Below are 19,256 nucleotides of genomic sequence, written 5' to 3' on the forward strand. Positions count from 1 at the left end.
TTATTTTGCGGAAATTATTAAAATATTAATTTTTCTTATTGTTTTTACTTATAGTAATTAAGTTTGAATTTTTAACCATTTGTCTGTATCAAATTTCATAAATTAAAAAAAAAAAACCTTTATCTCTTTAGTTGTTTTAGTAGCTATTTGAGATTTGTTTAACATCTCTAATATGATTGCTAACAGTACTAAATCTCCGCAAATTATTATACTATTTATTTATGCAGGTTGATATCTGCTATCAAAGAACTATCTATAGTTACTAATTTTAAAATACAATGACATTTTTTAATATTAATAAGTCGTTTGTTAATGAAAAAAAATATACATTTCTTTATTTAAATTTTAGTTTGTTGATAAAGAGACTTTAAACTTATTAAAGTGATTGTGTTGTGATGAATGTTATAGAAAATTTAAAAATAATAATATTTACTACTTTTTCTTTAAAGCCTTATATTTTAAAAATATTTTTTTTTACCTAAAAATAATTATTTTAAATAGTAAACATTTTAATCTTTTATTGAATTATATTGTACTTTTTTAAAATTAATTATGTTTGATAGAATACTATAATATTGTAACTTTTCAAATATATACACAATTTTAAATACATTTGTTTATTTTTTTTTATACAATGATAATATATTATCTTAATTTAGAGAATTTCTGGATTTTAGAAATTACTCTAAATAAATACAAAAATATTACATGTATGAGGAATGATTTATGGTTGAAAGTTTATTGGTAAACATATTTTAATACTACCGTAAAAATGCTTCTTTCAATGTTTAATGTCCTGAGCCATAGTAAGTTGTTGTGATTTCCAATAAAATCAATTACATATTCTAATGTTAATACTTCTTTTAACATATTTTTTTTTAATAACTTTTTTCCTTTACTAATATGTGTTGTTTTTAAACCAAGTTTAAATATTTATGAAAAAAAAACTTTTAAAAAATTTTTTTTATTAACTTTATTATCAAATTGTTTTTAGTAATCCTTATATATCATAAAAGTATTTTTAAATTTGTAATTTAATTGGTTTTATTTTAAAAGCTAATATAAATAGTTTAACTTTTTTTTTTTAAACTTCAATAATGTTTTGTATGTCGGAGAAATGAGAAAATAATAGGTTGTAATAATATTTATTTATATTGTGAACAATATAAATATAAATAAAATCAACAAATTTAAGCGTATGTATTTTATAATAACTTTTGAATACATGTTATAATTTCATTTCATTTTATATTTATTTTTTTTTTTTTAATAATGAAAGTATTGAATTTATTTTTACAAAACTATCATTTATGTTTTTATTTACTAACAAAATTTTTTTTAAAAATATTATAATATTTTATTGTAAAAAAAGTAAACTTTTTTTTATCAATTTTAAAAATTATCTTAATAAAACTTATCATTAATTTATATATCAAAAAATATTTAATGCGATTATAAATAAATCATAAGTTAATAGACGTAATAATAAATTATTTGTTTTTGACAATACCAATATTTAATCTTATAGTGTTAATAAAGAAAATTTACTACCTTTATATAATTAAAAATATGTTCATGTTTCATATATAAAAATTTATTATATTTAAATGACATTCTAAGTATCTTGTAAAATCTAAAAAAATTTTTTACCCATATTTTATTTTCTAAAAATTTAAAATTCATTTGTAAAATGATAATAAAAAAAAAACCATATATATTTTTTTTTTGTATAATAATAAAAATATAATACCATGTTAAAATTTTTAAACATTTTTTTAATGTAAATAAAAATTTTTAAACAAATATCAAAGCTTCTTTAGGAAGAATAATTTTTATATAATTTATCCTTATTGTAACCATCTTCTATTTCTTATTACTTTAGCATAGTCAAATATTATACAGTGCAAAAATGTATCATGTTTCACAATATGTTGTTAAATATAACTATTCAATCTAAACCTCTTGTTTTTACCAATAATAAAGAAGAAAATAAATTTTTTATAAGAAATAAAAGGACATATAGCATTTCCTTTTTTAAGTGTATAACATATTTTTTTTATCAATTGAAAAATAATTATATTTATCACAAATTGCTAATTTTTTTTTTTATAAAAAAAAATATACATTTTTTTTAATTTACATAATAACTTAAACGATAATTTTTTAGTTTAAAAAATTTTTGTTTTATTCATTACAAACAAAATCTTCCATCTTTTATTTATTTTAAAAGTTTTATAACTTAATTTTTATATATATTTAAAAATTAATTTTTATTAAAATTCTTTTGTTATAAATTAATTTATATATTTTTTTAAGTAACAAAAAAAAATACTACTTTATTATATATAATTTTTTACTTTTATTTATTTATAAGATTTCTTCGTCATTAAATGTTTTGTTCAGGATCAAAATATTTTAATCTAAACATAAATTATGAAGAGTGTATACATATTTTCCTTGTGTAGCCATACTTCAGGTGAATGTTTACCGTCATTAAAGTGCTTTTATAATTTTGACTTTTCATCATACTATAGGAAGCACTATTTAAAAATAATAAAAAAAAATGAATATTTTAAACATGACTTATGGATTCTTTGTCATTTCTTCAATGCATAAATTACCATTTAACTTACTACAATTATCGTGAAATTATGACGATTTAATTGTAAATAATTAAAAAATTAAAATGTAAAAAATATTTATTTATTGATATGATACCATAATATTATATTATCTCTGTTATTTTTATGTTATTTTATTATTTTTTTTTACTATATTATTTATACATTATTTAAGTATCATTATTTTAACATGAAAAAAAAACTTAATACTCTTTTTATATTATATATTTTTAAAAGTCCATCAATTTTTTTAAAATTCTTTTTATGTTAAAATATATTATGTTAAAAAAAAAAAAAAACTTTTCTAAAGATAAATTTCTTGTGAAATTTATTGACGTCAAACAAAAAAATCATAAATTAGTAATATTTAAATTTAAATTGTATTAAGCATTAAGAATAATTACACCAAAGATTGAATTTTTTTACAAATAGATAAAACATTCTTTTAATCAAAAATTTTTTTATTCTATACTTTAAAAGTTTACAAATTTAATTTTTTTTTTTCTTAACATATAAAAATTTTAAAATTTTTTCTATTAAAATTTCTTTTTCATTATCAAATTTTATAATTGAATATTTGATTAATTAAATTTTTTGATATAATGAAGTAACTTTATGATATGACTTTATTGTTAAAAGAATTACAAAAGATAAGTAAATAGGAAATATATATATATATAAACAGAGTTGATTTAAATACGATTAAAAGAAAATGATCAAATGATATTACTTTGTCCCATAATTGATATATACATTTTCTCGTGATGTTTGTTAATTATCATGGTACTCATAAAAGTAAGGATAAAATACATAAAATAAATCGTTACATTAAAATATAGATAAGCTTATTTGATATATATATATATATTTATGTATTGTATTTTTAAATTTGTAAAAAAAATATATATATTATTATTTTTGTTTTAAAATAATGTTTATGTTGTTGACTGATAAATGTTGTATTTTGTTTTTTTTAAAAACATATCCACTTTCATTCTAAGTTTTGAGCTATCAACAACATTTAGTAATCTTATTAAATAAAGTTCCTATAATGATAAATAGATTATTGTACCAAAAATGATGTACAAATATTTTACATAACAATATTTTTTTTTTTTACAATAATTAATTTTCTTACTATATATTATTGATATGTAATATATTTTTATTTAAAAAAAAAAACAAAATAAATAAAAAAAAGTTTATTCTTACTAAACTTTTTAAACTATAAAATATACTATATAATTTTAGTAACAAACCAGTTGTTATATAACTATTTAATAAAAAAAAAATTTAGTTTGTTAAGTAAAAAAGTTTTTAGTATGATTATTTTAAATTTAAAAACAAACATAATTATATCTAGCTTATAAAATAATTTTAAAATAGTTTTTATTAATATTTTTTTTAAGGTTATTGGTAATAAATTTATTTATAGCAAATTAAAAAATAACTTGATTTGTTAAAAATTTAATACATTTCATGTACTATTTATATTATTCATATCATTTACATCTTCATATTATTCTAAAGCATATTATCTTTCACTCACTAATTCTATTCTTTTCTACACCGTAAAACTTTCTGTTTTTATTTTATTAACATATTTTTAACATTTTAGTTATGGCAAATGTTTCACCGATATATTCAATAAATCAACTATGCCCATCAATAACAAATATTTCTTCAAATATAACACTTCAAGAATTATTAAGTCTTGAGGAATGTTATGATCATAAAGATATTTTAATTGACATGATTTCAAATGGTAATGTTAACCCAACAACAAATGCATTACAATTTTTTCAAACATATCTTGAAGTTGCTAATAATAATTATACTTTTGTTAATGGGATTGAAGATGAATTTTGGCCAATACATATAAGATTAATTATGACATTTATTTTTTCAATATTAAGTATTGCTGGTATTATAGGTAATATTTTAGTTATTACTGTAGTATTTAAAGTTCCAGGAATGGTATGTTATATATATATAAATAAATAAAATATATACATATATATATTTTTTTTTATTATTACAATAATTTAATTTAGATAACACCAACAAATTGTTATTTATGTTCATTAGCAACATCTGACTGTCTATTTTTTTTATGTACTGCTCCAACAGAATTATCATACTTACATAATACAAATTTTATTTTTGGTTCTGTTGGATGTGCATTATCATCATATCTACCATTTTTATCAATTAATACATCATCTTTATCAATTGCTGCATTTACTATTGAAAGATATATTGGAATATGTCATCCAATTAGAGCACGTTATATATGCACTGTTAAAAGAGCAAAACATATAATATTAGGAATATGGATATTTTGTATATTATATAATTCTCCCTGGTTATATTTAGCATCATTAAGAAGAGATGAATATGGTATTGAGTGTAACTTTTCATTAGCTAGAGATAATTGGACATATAAAGTTATGTTTTTGGGAGATTTTTTTGGTTTTTATATATCACCTATGATATTATATTTTCTTATTTATGGAAAAATTGCTTATACATTAAGTCAAAATAGAATGAAACAAACTGGTAAAATAAATAGTCATAAAAAAAAACAAAATATTAGTTTATCAAAATTTTCTAATGATACAAAATCAAATGATTTCGTTTGTAACAGTAGGACAAATGGATTAAAAGCAAATAATCAAGTAAGTATAATTTTAATATTATAGTTTAAGTAAATAAAATTTATTTTTAGGTTATAAAAATGTTAGCATTAGTTGTTGTAGTTTTTGCTGTTTGTTGGTTACCTTATCGTGCAATGGTAATGTATAATTCATTTTCTAAGATAAAATGGGCTCCTGATTGGTATATATTTTTTTCAAAAACTATGATATTTATAAATTGTGCTATTAATCCAATATTATATAATCATATGAGTAAAAAATTTAGAGATGCCTTTAGACGTTTATTTTCTTCAACATCATATTTATCTTGTTTATCTATAAATGAACCTAAAAATAATTTAAATAAAGAATACAGTACCCCAAAATATTCTATATGTTATGATAAAATTAATGGAAAAATAGATACATATGAAGAAAATAGTAATATACTTTTAAAGAGTTTAACAAATTCAAAAAAATGTTCAAAAGTTAAGAGCATTGAAATGGTTTCTCAAAATAGTACGCCAAACATTAATTTGGTAAATTTGGAAAAAATTATAAATGATGATGATAACAATAGTAATAAAAGATTAATATCTGGCTCAAGTACAGGAACAAGTACATGTTCATAAAAATAATTTGTATTAACATATTATGATTAAATATTTTAAAATTCGGGTCATTTATTAATTAATATTGATTAATATTTGTTAATGTTTCTTAGATATATAAAAATTTAATAATATTTATTTATTTTTATTATAAATATATTAATATACTTTTTTTTTCAATTAAATTAAAAATTTATTTTAATAATTATTTAATGTATATATATAAGTAAATTTTTTTATTATTATAATATGTTTAAAAAATAATAAAATTCTTGTAAAAGATTATTTTTTATGTACAATAATATATTAAGTATAACATAATTAAGTAACAATTTATATAAATATATATGTTAAATGTTAAAATATTTTATTAAAATAACTGATTAAAATATATTAATTATTTATTTTATATCCCTCATTTTATTAAAGGGAACTATAAATATATATATAGGTGGTTAAAAATAAATAAAATACATAAGTATATATTTAAAATTAAGTGATGATAAAAAAAAAATAACAGATTTTATTAAATTTAACTCTTTGTATCTTAAAATTTTGATTAAATTAAATACAATTTTATAAAAACTTTACTTTTTTTATAAAAAATAAAATTTTTAAAATATTAACCTAGAATTTTTTTTACAATTCTAAAAATAGTCGATATAAATAAAAAATATAAATATGAAAAAATTATATAAAAATTTTGCGGTATTGTAGATATATGACCATAAAAAGACTTTTTTTTTCTTAAAATATCATCTTTTTCTGTTTGAATACCAATAATTTGTACCTCATCTAAAGATATATCTTCAAAAGTACAACTTTCATATCCAGATTCTTGTCGAACTGGTGATATTTGACTAATATCAGATGTTGAATTACCTGATTCCCAATCTTTATATTTTTTTAAATTTGGAGAACTTAATGAAGATCCTGTTTCACTAAATTTATCTCCCATATTTGAATCACTTTTTGGTAATGTTGTTTCAACTAAAAGTATTATAAATAATAAAGAAAATTTTCATTATTATATTTGAGAATAACATTTATTATAATTTATATTTTTTCGATTCTTTGAAACTAAATAAAAATGTTAGTAATAATTTTTAGGAAAAGTTGTTTTTTTTTATTAACATTATCAATGGTCAATATAATTTTAAACATACCTTTTATCTGTGATGATTCAATTAATGTAACATCTATTGTTGGTAATCGTGGTGTATCTATTATACCTTAAAATTTTAATGTAAATAATTTAATACTTTTTAACAAACCATTGTCTAATCTTATTTCTTTAACTAACTGCTCCATAGTTTTGTAATCTTTTACAATATCTTCACGAGCTGTTCTTGCTGTATGAAAAATTTCATTATTACATTTTGTAGTTTCATTAACAATTACAGCATTATCATTAATATTATTATTTTTTAATTTAAAATTACAATTTTCTGTGTTTAACATAATAGGAATAATATTTTTTACCTCACTTTTTACACCGGCTTCTAAATCTTGACTATTAGAAATATGTTTGTCTTTACGGAGAAACTGACAACAGGCACACAATGAACGTGTCATATTTTTATTTTTTAAATATGATAATATACTTATATGATAATAGTAAGGATTAAGAATATAATTTTTTTTTTAAAGTAAATATTTAAATCTATAATAAATATATAAATATATATAATAATTCCATAAAATGATACAACAAAGGTTATTTTTTTTTAAATTTTTCTTATAATATTTATATAAAGTACATTTTAACGTTTTGTAGTTAACCTCATCTTAAAATCATTACTTCATTTAAACAAAGTTATTAGTATTCAAAAAAATCTCAAAAATTTATGTATATTTAACATTACGAAAAGTAAATAAAAAAAATCTTAATACTAAACAGATAATATTAAGAAAAAAATTTTTTTAATACTAATGTTAAAAATTTAACCTACTAATAGAAATATAATAATTAATAACTAAAATATAATATGAAAAGCATTGTTGATTATACATGAAAATTAAATGTATTTATTTATAGATACAAAGAAATGGAACTATTTGAAATGCTTGCTTTTTTTCAAGTATGAAGTAATACAGTCTATTTGACTGACTTTATTATAAATAATATTTATAGAAATAATTTTTAATTGGCATTACAAAATATTATTCTAAAACAGATATAAAATTAATTCATTTAATGTACAATAACATTTATTTAAGATAAAAAAAAAACATTTATGCATACATAAATTAACTATAATAAAAAAATAAAAAAGAAAAATATTATAAATAATATTTTATAACCAGTTTTTTTTTTAAATTATTTTTTAACATTTAAATGAACTTAAAATTTATATATTTTCAGTTTTATATTGATCAATAAATTTTAAATTATCTTTATTCTTTAAAATAAATAACTAGTTAGAAGAAAACAAATCTTTTAAACTATATAAACTATACATAAACTAGTAAGTTAAATAATTTAACATTCTACTAAAAATGTTGAATAATTATCAAAAAAATATCATTGTCAAAATACATAACTTTTACTTTAAAACTTTTTGATATAGATGTACCATATATACTTCATGATAAAAATGTAGTAAGTAGTTATTAAGAGTACAATTTATTAAAAGTATACTGAAAGCTATTATTTTTGTAGATTTGAAAAAATTTATATATATATTTCAAACATACAATAATACTTGTACAATTTCTAATAATAAATTTTAATTTTAAAAAATGCAATTAAAAAAAAATTTTTTTTTAATTAAAAAAAATAATAAATGTATTTGTAAAAATTCTATTACATAAAAATATAATTTTAATTATTAACAATATTATTTATAATTAGAAAATAACAACTTAATAGATTATTCATCTAAAATTAACAAAATAAAAAAAAAAATAATATTGTTATAGAAAAAATATTGATAAAATTAATTTTCATCTTAAGAATATTTTCTATTATCAATTACAATTATTTTGATAAAATATTAGATATCCTTTTTATATTTACTTTAAAAAATAAATTAAAAAGTATAATAAATAATAAAATTATAACTAATAAAAATGTATGATTAATTATTAAAACAAAAAAAAAATCTTTTAAAAACATTTAAAATACATTTTTTAAACTTTTACATATTAAATGTGTAAAAATTTCAGCAAAAAATTTATACCATGTAATGTATTAAGTAATATTTTTATCAAAATATTTTAATATTTAAAATTATTATTATAATAATAAAAATTATGTTTGATAAAAACGTTTATTTTATGTATCAAATAAATTTATATATGAGAAAAATTTTTAACAGTAAAATATAATAAACAATAAGTAAAGAAAATAACTATTTTTTATTTTTATAAAGGCTTATTCACGCTTAAACTTTTTTACATGTATAATATAATATGTATTGATATTGAAATTGAAATTGTTGATATGATTTAAGATTGATAAAACTGTAATTTACATAATCCTTAAATATTAATTATAAGCAATTATTTTTGAAAAGTTTAAAAGTAACTCATATGTTTCAGTCAACAATGTTGTCATAGGAACTAACTATTTTTATTTCATAATTTTTAAGTACAGTTTTAATTATAATACAAGGAAATTATAATTTTTTAATTGCACTTTGAAAAGTATATATTATATATATATATATATATTTTAAAAACATACTTTTATCACCAAATAAAATAATTTATTTCATTTATATTATTAATAATATAAATTTACAAAAGATTCAAGTAATAAATTTAATAGGTAATGTAGAAGTAATTAAATTTTATCCATTAATTATGTTTCCTTAAAATTATCAATGATCATGAGAATGCATACTCATTTTATTATCATGAGAATGATTGTGTTCATGTTGATCAAAATATCTTAAAGTTCCAATAACAGAAAAGCCAAATACTATTAATGCCAATTTAAGAAAATTATTATGCTCATTATTTCTTTCATTGATTAAAACTTCAAAAAATGTGACATACAAAAATGTGCCAACAGCTAAACCCTGCATTATCATAAGTAGAATGTCTTTTAAATATTCATTTTCAATATTATGTACAAAACTTCCCACAATAGCTCCAACTGGGGAAGTTATAGAAAATATAAACATTGATACTATTACCCATTTAATATTATGTGCATGAGTTCTAGCAAGCTGTAAACCCATTGAAAATGCAACAATTAATTTATGTATCATAAGACTAATAAAAAGAGCCCGAAGTCCCTTTTTAGTATTCATTGCTCCAAATGCCAATCCTTCAATGACAGAATGTGAGGATATAGCTAATAAAAAAGTTACTGATCTAACTCCATGTGAATGTCTATGTGGATGAGATTTCATACGAATAGGAGGATGCTCATCAATTTTATGACAATCTGTCTCACAACGTTCAGGCTCGGCAAAAGCTAATGATTTACAACTAAAATTATCATTATCATCATTTCCTTTCGTCATTTGACTAATAGCCTGAATCTTCTCAACATCTTTTTTTTTCTCATCACCTATATTTAAAAGATGATTTTTACCATTTTTATTTCCCTTCTCTAAATATGGATGTGATTTTGTATCAATAAATGAAGAAGTTTCCAACTCATTTTCAGAAACTTTTAAAAGCGATTTTTCTATAGGTTGAGAATGAGAATGTCCATGACCAGCTGCAGGTATAAATTTTAAAACTAATTCTTCAATAAAAAATAAGAAAAAAAATCCAATACACGTTAACAATTCAGCTAATGGATAATCTATATGAAAATCATGCTCAACAACAACATGTTTAATGTGATCATTTAATTCAGGCAATAGATGTAAGAAACATGTTGCTAAAAAAACTCCTCCAGAGAAACATGTCAGCATACATAGAGAAAGTGACGAAAATCTTGAACTTCCCTGTTGTCTACTTCTGTTTTCTGCTGCTCGTTTTCGAAGAAATTTTAATATCTATAAAAATGTACATATAATAAATTTAATATTTTATAAAAACTTACTTTAACAGGTAATATTCCAATAGAAAAAGTCATGACAACCATAATAGTAAGAAGAATTATTCTCCATATCAATAGATTATCTTCCACATGGTGATCATGCTCCATTATAGTTAATTATAAAAAATATCCAATTAAAAAAAAAAGAATAGTTTTATTTGTAGTTATTAGTATCTAAATTTCTTCCTATTATTTGAAAAAAAATTTAGAAACATATATAGCTAAAAGTTGTATTTAATACATCGTCAAATAATTAAAGAATATAAAAGTATTTTAATGTACAAAATGTCATAATATTATGTATTTATAAATGTAGAGGTAAATGATGTTATTAGATTATAGAAAAAAAAAAATAGCTTATGTTTGAAAAATAAAATACATACTAATGAATGAATGAATGAAAAATTTTGCTTTATGAAAAAAAATATATATATATTATATTTAACTAATGGCAATATAAATTTATTTAATACTCTAAACATTTAAAAATATCTTTAATAATAAAAAATAAAAATACAATTTTGCATAAAGAAAGAAATTTTTATGATTGTCAATTTTTATTACATTCAAAAAGGTAAAAGACTTTGTAGTAACTGGTGAATCTATGTTAAAATAAGTTATGTACATCGCAAATATATTAAAATACAAAAGTTAGAATACTTTAAAAGCATAAAAGTGTTTTTTTTTCACATTTTCCTTTTATTAACATAAGATGCTGAATGTTAAATGACAAAATAATGATGATTAAGAAAAAGTTGTTATAAAAGAGGAATAAATACATCGTCATAGGACATCTTTATCCTGAATTTATTGGAAATACGCTTATTTTTCTGGAATTTTACTTTTATATCTTGTATACAGATAGGATAATATTACTAGTAAAGGCAATTGATTATTAATTTTAAATTTCTTTAAATTTATTAAAATTTAAATTAAAATAAAAAATTTTTTTTTTCATGGTTTTGTTAATTTACAAAAAAAAAAATTATTTGTATTCTTTTTTGTATGAATATATATATACAGTTTGTATACAACATAGAAAAAAGTATAGATACTTTCAACATGGTGTATATGTAAGATACAGGTTAAATAATATAGCTTGTATACTGTTTGTATCTTGTAAAACTAAACCCAGTAGGTCATTTAATCAAACTATGTATATGTGATAAGACAAAATTATACGTGCGGAAAAGTTAAATAAAAAATCATTCCATCAATTGATTATTATAGCTTGATTTTAGTCTATAATAGTTTAGTATACGCATATAAAGACCAAAAAGTTTTATGTCTTTTAATAATTTTTTTCCATGTTTAAATATCCTTTTTTGTTTACTTAGTTTTGTATGATTAATATTTATCCTTCAATATATCAATTGTATTTAAATTTTTGTTTATTTATGAATCAAAAAAATGCTTATTTATTTCTACTTTTTATTATAGTATTGTTAATTTTTTCAGCTATTTATAAAAATAATCATGGAAAATAATTCAAAAGCTTTTGATAACGTTAAAGAAAGAATAAAAAATAGATTGGTTGATTATCCAGATTTTCCTAAAAAAGGAATTCTTTTCAGGTATGTATTTTTTTTTATTATTTAATATAATTTTTTAAGAGATATTATGCCTCTTTTCAAAGACCCTGTTTTGATAAATGATTTAGCTTTATCTATAGCAAATTATTTCAAGAATAGTCAAATAAATTCAATTGCTGCTTGTGAAGCTCGTGGTTTCCTTTTTGGAGTTATTGTATCAATTCATATGAATGTACCATTTGTTGCAATAAGAAAGAAAGGTAAATTACCTGGAGAATGTATCAGCGCTACATATATTAAAGAATATGGGGAGGATATTTTTGAGGTACAAAAAAATTCTTTTAAATCTGGTGATCGTGTTTTGATATTGGATGACTTATTAGCTACTGGTGGTTCTATGAGTGCTGCAATAGATGTTGTTAAGAAAGCAGGTGCAAACCCCGTTAATGCATTTTGTTTGGTTGAATTAACTGAATTAAAAGGACGTGAAAAATTACCTGAATCTACAATCTTTGAAGCTATGATTCAATTTTAATTATGGTATCAATTAAAATATATATTACGTTTTTGTTGGTAACTAAAAATTATTGTATTCTTTGTTACCATTTTTTATGTTAAAATTTTATAAAAAAATAAAATTTTGTTATGTTGGAAAATATATTAAAAATAGTAATCTACTAACCAAATGACTTTATAGAATTTTTCGAAAATATATATGTAGCTACAACTTGTAAAAGGAATCAAATAAATTTTAAAAATAAATTAATCATTCAAAGTATATTTCCATGAAAGTTTAAAATACACCTTGTCTTCACAATGAAAAGCAGCAAAACGTTTAACGACATCAAAATGTGTCTTAAAGATTATTATTTTAGAATATATTTATATAATATAGTAATATGATTCCTTTCAATTGTTTTTTTAAAATAGTATTTGTTTTTTTGAAGTATAAATACATCATTAAATTATTAATAACCGAAAGAATATTTTTCATTAGGTATGAAATTAATAAATGTTAGAGAAAAAAATAGTATAATCTCAAGTTTCTTATAAAAAAAAATTATCATATTAAAAAAACATAATATCTCAACAGATTGTATTACACGAATGTTTATATTAAAACAACGTTAAACAAGAAATGTAACAACGATAAAGGAACTCCACATCCAGGAAAAAAAAATTACTTGCTTTCAGATTTGTGAGAAGAGAGTCTTCTAGCAGCTTTTTCAGCTTGCTTTTCCTATAAAATAATTTAATATATTAATATGTTTAAAAAAAATGTTTTCTTACCTTAGCAAACTTAGCGAGAACTTTTTGGTAAGCAAGAGCTTCTTCCTTACGTTTGACGGTTCTGGCTTTTTTCTCGGCTAATCTCTTTGCTTGACGTTTAAGTCTATCTGATGTAATCAAACGTTGGACACGTGGTTTTACAACACGTTTTCCATTACTTACTGTTCTTGGAAGTACGTATTTCAAAACATCGTCTTCTTTTGTTAAGTTGAAAAGCTTACGGATCTTTGATGCTCTTTTTGGTCCAAGTTTTTTTGGCACAGATACATCAGTGAGTCCTGGAATTTCATTATCTCCCTTCTTAACAATAATAGCAGCAATAACAGAAAGATTGGCATCATAGATACATCCACGGACAGATTTACGTTTACGTTCTCCAGCACGACGTGGTCTGTAACAAGATTGTCCTTTTGAAAGAAGAAGACGGACACGTTCATTTGTAAGAACACCTTGTTTCATTGGGAAACCTTGTTTATCATTACCTCCTGTAAGACGAAGAATGTATCCTTTCCATTCATCACCGAGAGAGTCGGCTTCGACTTCCTGGGCCATACGTTTTTCATAGAATGGACGGATTTTTTTCTCGTCTTCAATTTCAATAAGCTTCTGTGTTCCGTTAGCTGGATAAGCGATGTTCAACTTCATGATGAATTACCCCTATAAAATAATGTAAAAATTAAATAACATAAAAAAAGAATATATAGAAATATAAAAACAATCTCCAAATGGCAATTATGCCTTTTTTTTAAATATAATTTTAAATATCTAAAATCAATCGTTTTACGGGAAAAAAATATCATACTGAAAATATTGCGCAATAGCGTAAAAATTAAAATTTTAAGAATTAAGATAAATTTACTTGCTGTTGAAGGGCTTAAACATCCAATTTGGAAAAAAAAAATAGGTACAATAGTATAAAATGGAAACCCAACGTAAGTTGACAGGAGTTCGCTACAAGACCAACTTTGCACAAAAACACGAAGAAACGCCTCACCAACTTTAATAAGTATTGGACATTTCATTTATATGATGTTATCTGAAATTTTCATATTATTTTCAAGTAAAAATATTATAAATAATATCTCATCAATATATCTTTCTTGTCATTTTATTTCAAATTCTTTGATATTTTTAATCTTCTAAATAATATTTTTTTTAAAGAATATTTTGGATTTAGGACACCAATATTTTTTTTATTTTGTTACATATTGTTGTATTTTTTTTTTTGCTCAATAATTGTATTATATATTTTTACATTTAAATTAGCTTTAGTATAATTATATTATTATTTTAATGAATTAATAAATATTTGATTTATTAATTTATATATTTTTCTTTAATTTGTTTAATTGACTAATACGTGTATGAATATGACTTTTGCCATTATTTTATCTATTCCGTAACCAATGCAAAAATGACATACATAATAATTATTAATATCTTCAGATATTTAACTGATTTGCATTTCCGGAATAATATGGCTAAATCAACAACTTTCAATTTTCCTTGGCACTACGATTTTCCTCCGTTTTACACGTAAGATTAAAATTAATGTTAAATAAGTTATTTTAAAATTTTATTATATAAATTATTTTTTTAGTATACAACCAAATTCAACAACTAGGGAAAAACAACTAGAAGCTTGGGGAAGATTAGTTATTGATTTTTGCCATCATTTATCTCTTTATACTGTAGATTTAAACGAAATTTCTTGTAGTGAATTATTTTGTAATCAGAAGTTAAATAGGAGGTTAAATTTAGACGGAATTAAAACAGTTTTTGACTATTTAGAACAAAAAGGTATGGTATAAAATAATAAATATTTATTTCTTTTTAGAACACATTGAGTGGTTGGATTCTAAAAAAACACGTTGTCACGTCTATTGGAGAACTCCTTCTGAGTGGGGTGATCAAATATACGAGTGGGCTTCACAAAACGGATTAATTAATTCACCTTGCACACTTTTTGAATTAACTCAAGGTGAAGATACAGTAAAAGAAAGTTTTTATGGTCTTGATAAGGATATTCTTATTAAGTCATTACAAACATTAGAAAATAAACGTAAAGCAGTACTTATGAATATTGGTACTGGTTCAGAAGGAGTCAAATTTTTACCATAAATCTATAAACTTTTTTTTTATATTATATATGGTTAATAACGATAGTGATAGGATGGAAATTATAGAGAAAAGAAATAGTAATTTTATGCATAACGAAGAATTAATTCAAGATGGTGATGAAGTGGTTATTTATATGAGTTATGGAGAACTTAAAAGTTTAAAAGTAAAAAGTGGAGAAAGTTTTAATATGCGTTTTGGTCATATTCATCATAGTAATTTGATTGGTAAACCTTTTGGAAGTAGAGTTCAAGCAACAGCTGGATTTGTTTATATTTTACGTCCCATTCCTGCATTATGGACACGATGTTTGCCTAGAAGAACACAAATTTTATATACTCCAGATATTGGAGCTATTTTAATGTATCTTGACTTAAAACCAGGTTCTATTGTTTGTGAAAGTGGTACAGGATCTGGATCATTATCTCATCAATTGGCTACTGCAATAGCTCCAACAGGTCATTTGTATACTCATGATATTGACAAATTACGAGTTACAAAAGTTATAGACGAATTTCAGACACATGGATTAAAAGATGTTACTACTGCTGTAATGAGAAATGTTTGTGAAGTTGGTTTTGTTGTTGAAAATAAAGCTGATGCTGTTTTTCTTGATTTACCAGCTCCTTGGGAAGCTATATCATGGGCAAAAAAAGCTTTATCTAAAGAAAGAGGTGGTAGAATTGTTTCATTTTCTCCATGTATTGAGCAGGTTATTAAAAGTTGTGAAGTTTTACGTAAAGAAGGTTTTGTACAAGTTGAAACTATTGAAATTATTCCAAAAACAATGAAAAGTGTAGAATTGTTTAATGATAATTTAAAAGCATTTGATAAAAGAGTTAATATTTTTACTGATTCTGTTGAAAGAATAATTCCTTGTATAAAAACAAATAATTACAAAATTGAAAAAGGTAAAAAAAGAAATTTTGATGGATCTATTGTTGAAATTAATGAAGATGATGAGTTAGAAAGATGTGATGATGCTGATTTTTCTTTGACAACAAAAACAATAGTTTCATTTCCTCATTCTCAACCAACACACACTGGATATTTGACTCATGCCACTTTATTACCACATTTTTAATTTGTTAAATTTTTAAATTCTTTTAATTATAGTTTCTATTTTTTTTTAACTGTTAACTAAAATATTTGTTTTTTTTTAAACTTTCAAGAGTATGTGTTTATAAATAATTTGATAAAAATAATATTTTGTAGTAGTATTTTTTTTAATGTAACTTTATGCAACTAGTTTAATTAAAATAATAATTATAAAGGTATCCTTTAAAGAGATATCATTTACAAATAGCTATAATTTTATCCTAAAAGTTGTCTTATTCTAGTTTCATATCGTTAAATAACAATCTGCAAAAGATATTGAAACACGATAAAATATTTGTAGAATAATTTCAGGTTATTTATTTTTATTTAGCTATTCTGTTATCACTATATAAGGTTAGGTCATAACTCAGAATTTTATAGCAGATATCTGTTCCCTTTTTTAACATGGTAAGTTTTTTTTTTCTATATTCTGTTGTATTATAATAAATTTAGGAATCTGATCCAAAATATCAAATGCGTGAAGCTGAATCTATGAAAAGACTTGCATTTGTTGGAATAACAACAACAACATTTGCTCTTCTTACTGCCGTTATTTTTGTACCAATGCTTTACAATTATATTCAATATGTACAAGCATCTTTGGATACAGAAGTCAATTTTTGTTCTCATCGTAGTCAAGGTATATTAAAATTAACTATTCATTAAAATAATCAAATTTTAGGATTATGGCAAGAATTACAAAAAATAGAATCTGTTGTTGGTACAAGACATAAGAGAGAAACTAACTATAATCAAAACCAACAATTCTTTGGAAGAAGAAATGTTATAAGAGGAGCTGCTTCATATGCTACTGGAAGCAACGGAGGAGGTGGAGGAGGATACAGCGGTGGAGCTGGAGGTGCTGGAGGTGGAGGTGCTGGATATGGTGGTGGCGCTGGAGCTGGCGGTGCTGGATTTGGAGGTGGCGCTGGTGGTGCTGGATTTGGACGTGGTGGTATTTCAAGTGCAGCTCAAGGTTTCGGAGGTGGAGCTGGAGGTGCAGGAGGAGGTGCAGGAGGATATTCTTCTGCAGGAGTATCTGGTTCATCAGGTGGATCATGCTCAACAGGACCCGCTGGACCACCTGGAAAAGATGGACTTGATGGTAAAGATGGAGCTGACGGTCAACCAGGTAAAAATTTATTTTATAAATTTAATATTACAAAATAATTTATAGGTAAAGCAGGAGAACCAGGATCCGATGGAGCTGCAGATGCACAAGGAGGTGGAGGGTGCCAAAGAGCATGCCCACCAGGACCACCAGGACCAGCAGGAAATCCAGGACCAAAAGGACCACCAGGAAATCCAGGTCCACGTGGAAACGATGGACAAAGCTCACCAGGACAAGCCGGTCAAGCTGGTCCACCAGGACCACCAGGAAGCGATGGAACACCAGGAAACCCAGGACCTGATGGAGCACCAGGATCTGTTAATGAAGCTCCAGGACCAGTTGGACCACCTGGACCACCAGGTCCACCAGGAGCACCAGGAAATGATGGAGAACCAGTATGTTTATTAAAGCTACGAGTATTTAAAAACAATTTTTTTAGGGTGCACCAGGAACTTCAATACCTGGACCACCAGGACCAGCAGGAGATAGTGGTCCACCAGGAGCTCCAGGAAATCCAGGATCTGATGGATCACCAGGAAATGCAGGTGAAGCTGGACAAAAAGGACAATGTGATCATTGCCCTGGTAAGTTTAACTATATCAATATATTTTATTCATCTTTTTTTCAGCTCCAAGAACAGCTCCAGGATATTAATTTGATAACTTTTTATTCTAGTTGTAGAAATTTTATAAATGAAATAAATGTTTTAATTCTTTTAAATGTTAGCATTTCTTTTGTTTGTAAATATTCTTATTTGTTGCATCATTCTACATTCAAAGTTTTTGATTTATTCATTATCAAACAAAAACATTTGAATAAAATAATATTTTTGTTAAAAAATATTAATTTTGATAACTTATTGTACAGTGATGATTAATTGTTTTTATTTTTCTAAAACTGTATAAATAAAAATCTATATGATTATCTAAAGTTTGATAAAAAGAAAAAAAAATTCAACATTAAAAATTTTATTTTTCATTTAAGATAAAAAACACTTCTATTATCTTTATAAATTTTTTTATAGTTATCCATATATTATCTTATATATTTTAAAGATATATATTATATTAATAAAAATACAGGTTAATTTTTATATGTTTGTAAGGCTAAAAATTAATATTTTTTTTCTAGATTTTAATGTTATTATATTTACTAAATTATTAATGCAAAAGATTAGTTGGAATCAAAAAATTATTGTTTTTTTTTTGTAAATATATATTTTGTGGATATTACATAT

At 22.2% G+C, this 19,256-nt stretch overlaps 9 protein-coding genes across 9 annotated transcripts; 5 read left to right on the top strand and 4 right to left on the bottom strand.

Moving 5' to 3' along the window:
• Positions 1–772: 772 nt before the first annotated feature.
• On the top strand, positions 773–5,889 carry SRAE_2000110200 (Thyrotropin-releasing hormone receptor; the record flags this gene model as incomplete). The annotated part of the gene is made up of 4 exons (XM_024652014.1): positions 773–806; positions 4,240–4,598; positions 4,676–5,299; positions 5,350–5,889. 4 exons carry the CDS (start codon positions 773–775, stop codon positions 5,887–5,889), a joined length of 1,557 nt encoding a protein of 518 aa, XP_024505634.1.
• Positions 5,890–6,490: 601 nt separating this feature from the next.
• On the bottom strand, positions 6,491–7,443 carry SRAE_2000110300 (Hypothetical protein; the record flags this gene model as incomplete). The annotated part of the gene is made up of 3 exons (XM_024652015.1): positions 6,491–6,858; positions 7,035–7,100; positions 7,143–7,443. The coding sequence occupies 3 exons, from the start codon at positions 7,441–7,443 to the stop codon at positions 6,491–6,493; spliced, it is 735 nt and encodes a 244-aa protein (XP_024505635.1).
• A 2,249-nt stretch (positions 7,444–9,692) lies between these two features.
• On the bottom strand, positions 9,693–10,978 carry SRAE_2000110400 (Zinc transporter ZIP2; the record flags this gene model as incomplete). Its single annotated transcript, XM_024652016.1, has 2 exons — positions 9,693–10,826; positions 10,874–10,978. 2 exons carry the CDS (start codon positions 10,976–10,978, stop codon positions 9,693–9,695), a joined length of 1,239 nt encoding a protein of 412 aa, XP_024505636.1.
• Positions 10,979–12,346: 1,368 nt separating this feature from the next.
• On the top strand, positions 12,347–12,937 carry SRAE_2000110500 (Adenine phosphoribosyltransferase; the record flags this gene model as incomplete). Its single annotated transcript, XM_024652017.1, has 3 exons — positions 12,347–12,444; positions 12,484–12,662; positions 12,705–12,937. 3 exons carry the CDS (start codon positions 12,347–12,349, stop codon positions 12,935–12,937), a joined length of 510 nt encoding a protein of 169 aa, XP_024505637.1.
• Positions 12,938–13,582: 645 nt separating this feature from the next.
• SRAE_2000110600 (40S ribosomal protein S6) lies at positions 13,583–14,244 on the bottom strand (the record flags this gene model as incomplete). The annotated part of the gene is made up of 2 exons (XM_024652019.1): positions 13,583–13,642; positions 13,693–14,244. The coding sequence occupies 2 exons, from the start codon at positions 14,242–14,244 to the stop codon at positions 13,583–13,585; spliced, it is 612 nt and encodes a 203-aa protein (XP_024505638.1).
• A 64-nt stretch (positions 14,245–14,308) lies between these two features.
• Positions 14,309–14,714, bottom strand: SRAE_2000110700 (Hypothetical protein; the record flags this gene model as incomplete). Its single annotated transcript, XM_024652020.1, has 2 exons — positions 14,309–14,349; positions 14,552–14,714. 2 exons carry the CDS (start codon positions 14,712–14,714, stop codon positions 14,309–14,311), a joined length of 204 nt encoding a protein of 67 aa, XP_024505639.1.
• A 455-nt stretch (positions 14,715–15,169) lies between these two features.
• On the top strand, positions 15,170–15,813 carry SRAE_2000110800 (Vacuolar protein-sorting-associated protein 25; the record flags this gene model as incomplete). The annotated part of the gene is made up of 3 exons (XM_024652021.1): positions 15,170–15,228; positions 15,293–15,492; positions 15,530–15,813. The coding sequence occupies 3 exons, from the start codon at positions 15,170–15,172 to the stop codon at positions 15,811–15,813; spliced, it is 543 nt and encodes a 180-aa protein (XP_024505640.1).
• Positions 15,814–15,841: 28 nt separating this feature from the next.
• SRAE_2000110900 (tRNA (adenine(58)-N(1))-methyltransferase catalytic subunit TRMT61A) lies at positions 15,842–16,894 on the top strand (the record flags this gene model as incomplete). Its single annotated transcript, XM_024652022.1, has 1 exon — positions 15,842–16,894. The coding sequence occupies one exon, from the start codon at positions 15,842–15,844 to the stop codon at positions 16,892–16,894; it is 1,053 nt and encodes a 350-aa protein (XP_024505641.1).
• Positions 16,895–17,049: 155 nt separating this feature from the next.
• On the top strand, positions 17,050–18,673 carry SRAE_2000111000 (Nematode cuticle collagen, N-terminal domain-containing protein; the record flags this gene model as incomplete). Its single annotated transcript, XM_024652023.1, has 7 exons — positions 17,050–17,058; positions 17,290–17,316; positions 17,362–17,548; positions 17,591–18,040; positions 18,086–18,414; positions 18,459–18,603; positions 18,648–18,673. The coding sequence occupies 7 exons, from the start codon at positions 17,050–17,052 to the stop codon at positions 18,671–18,673; spliced, it is 1,173 nt and encodes a 390-aa protein (XP_024505642.1).
• Positions 18,674–19,256: the final 583 nt, after the last annotated feature.

The sequence above is a fragment of the Strongyloides ratti genome (genome assembly GCF_001040885.1).
Source record: "Strongyloides ratti genome assembly S_ratti_ED321, chromosome : 2".
NCBI classification, from domain to species: Eukaryota; Metazoa; Nematoda; class Chromadorea; order Rhabditida; family Strongyloididae; genus Strongyloides; species Strongyloides ratti.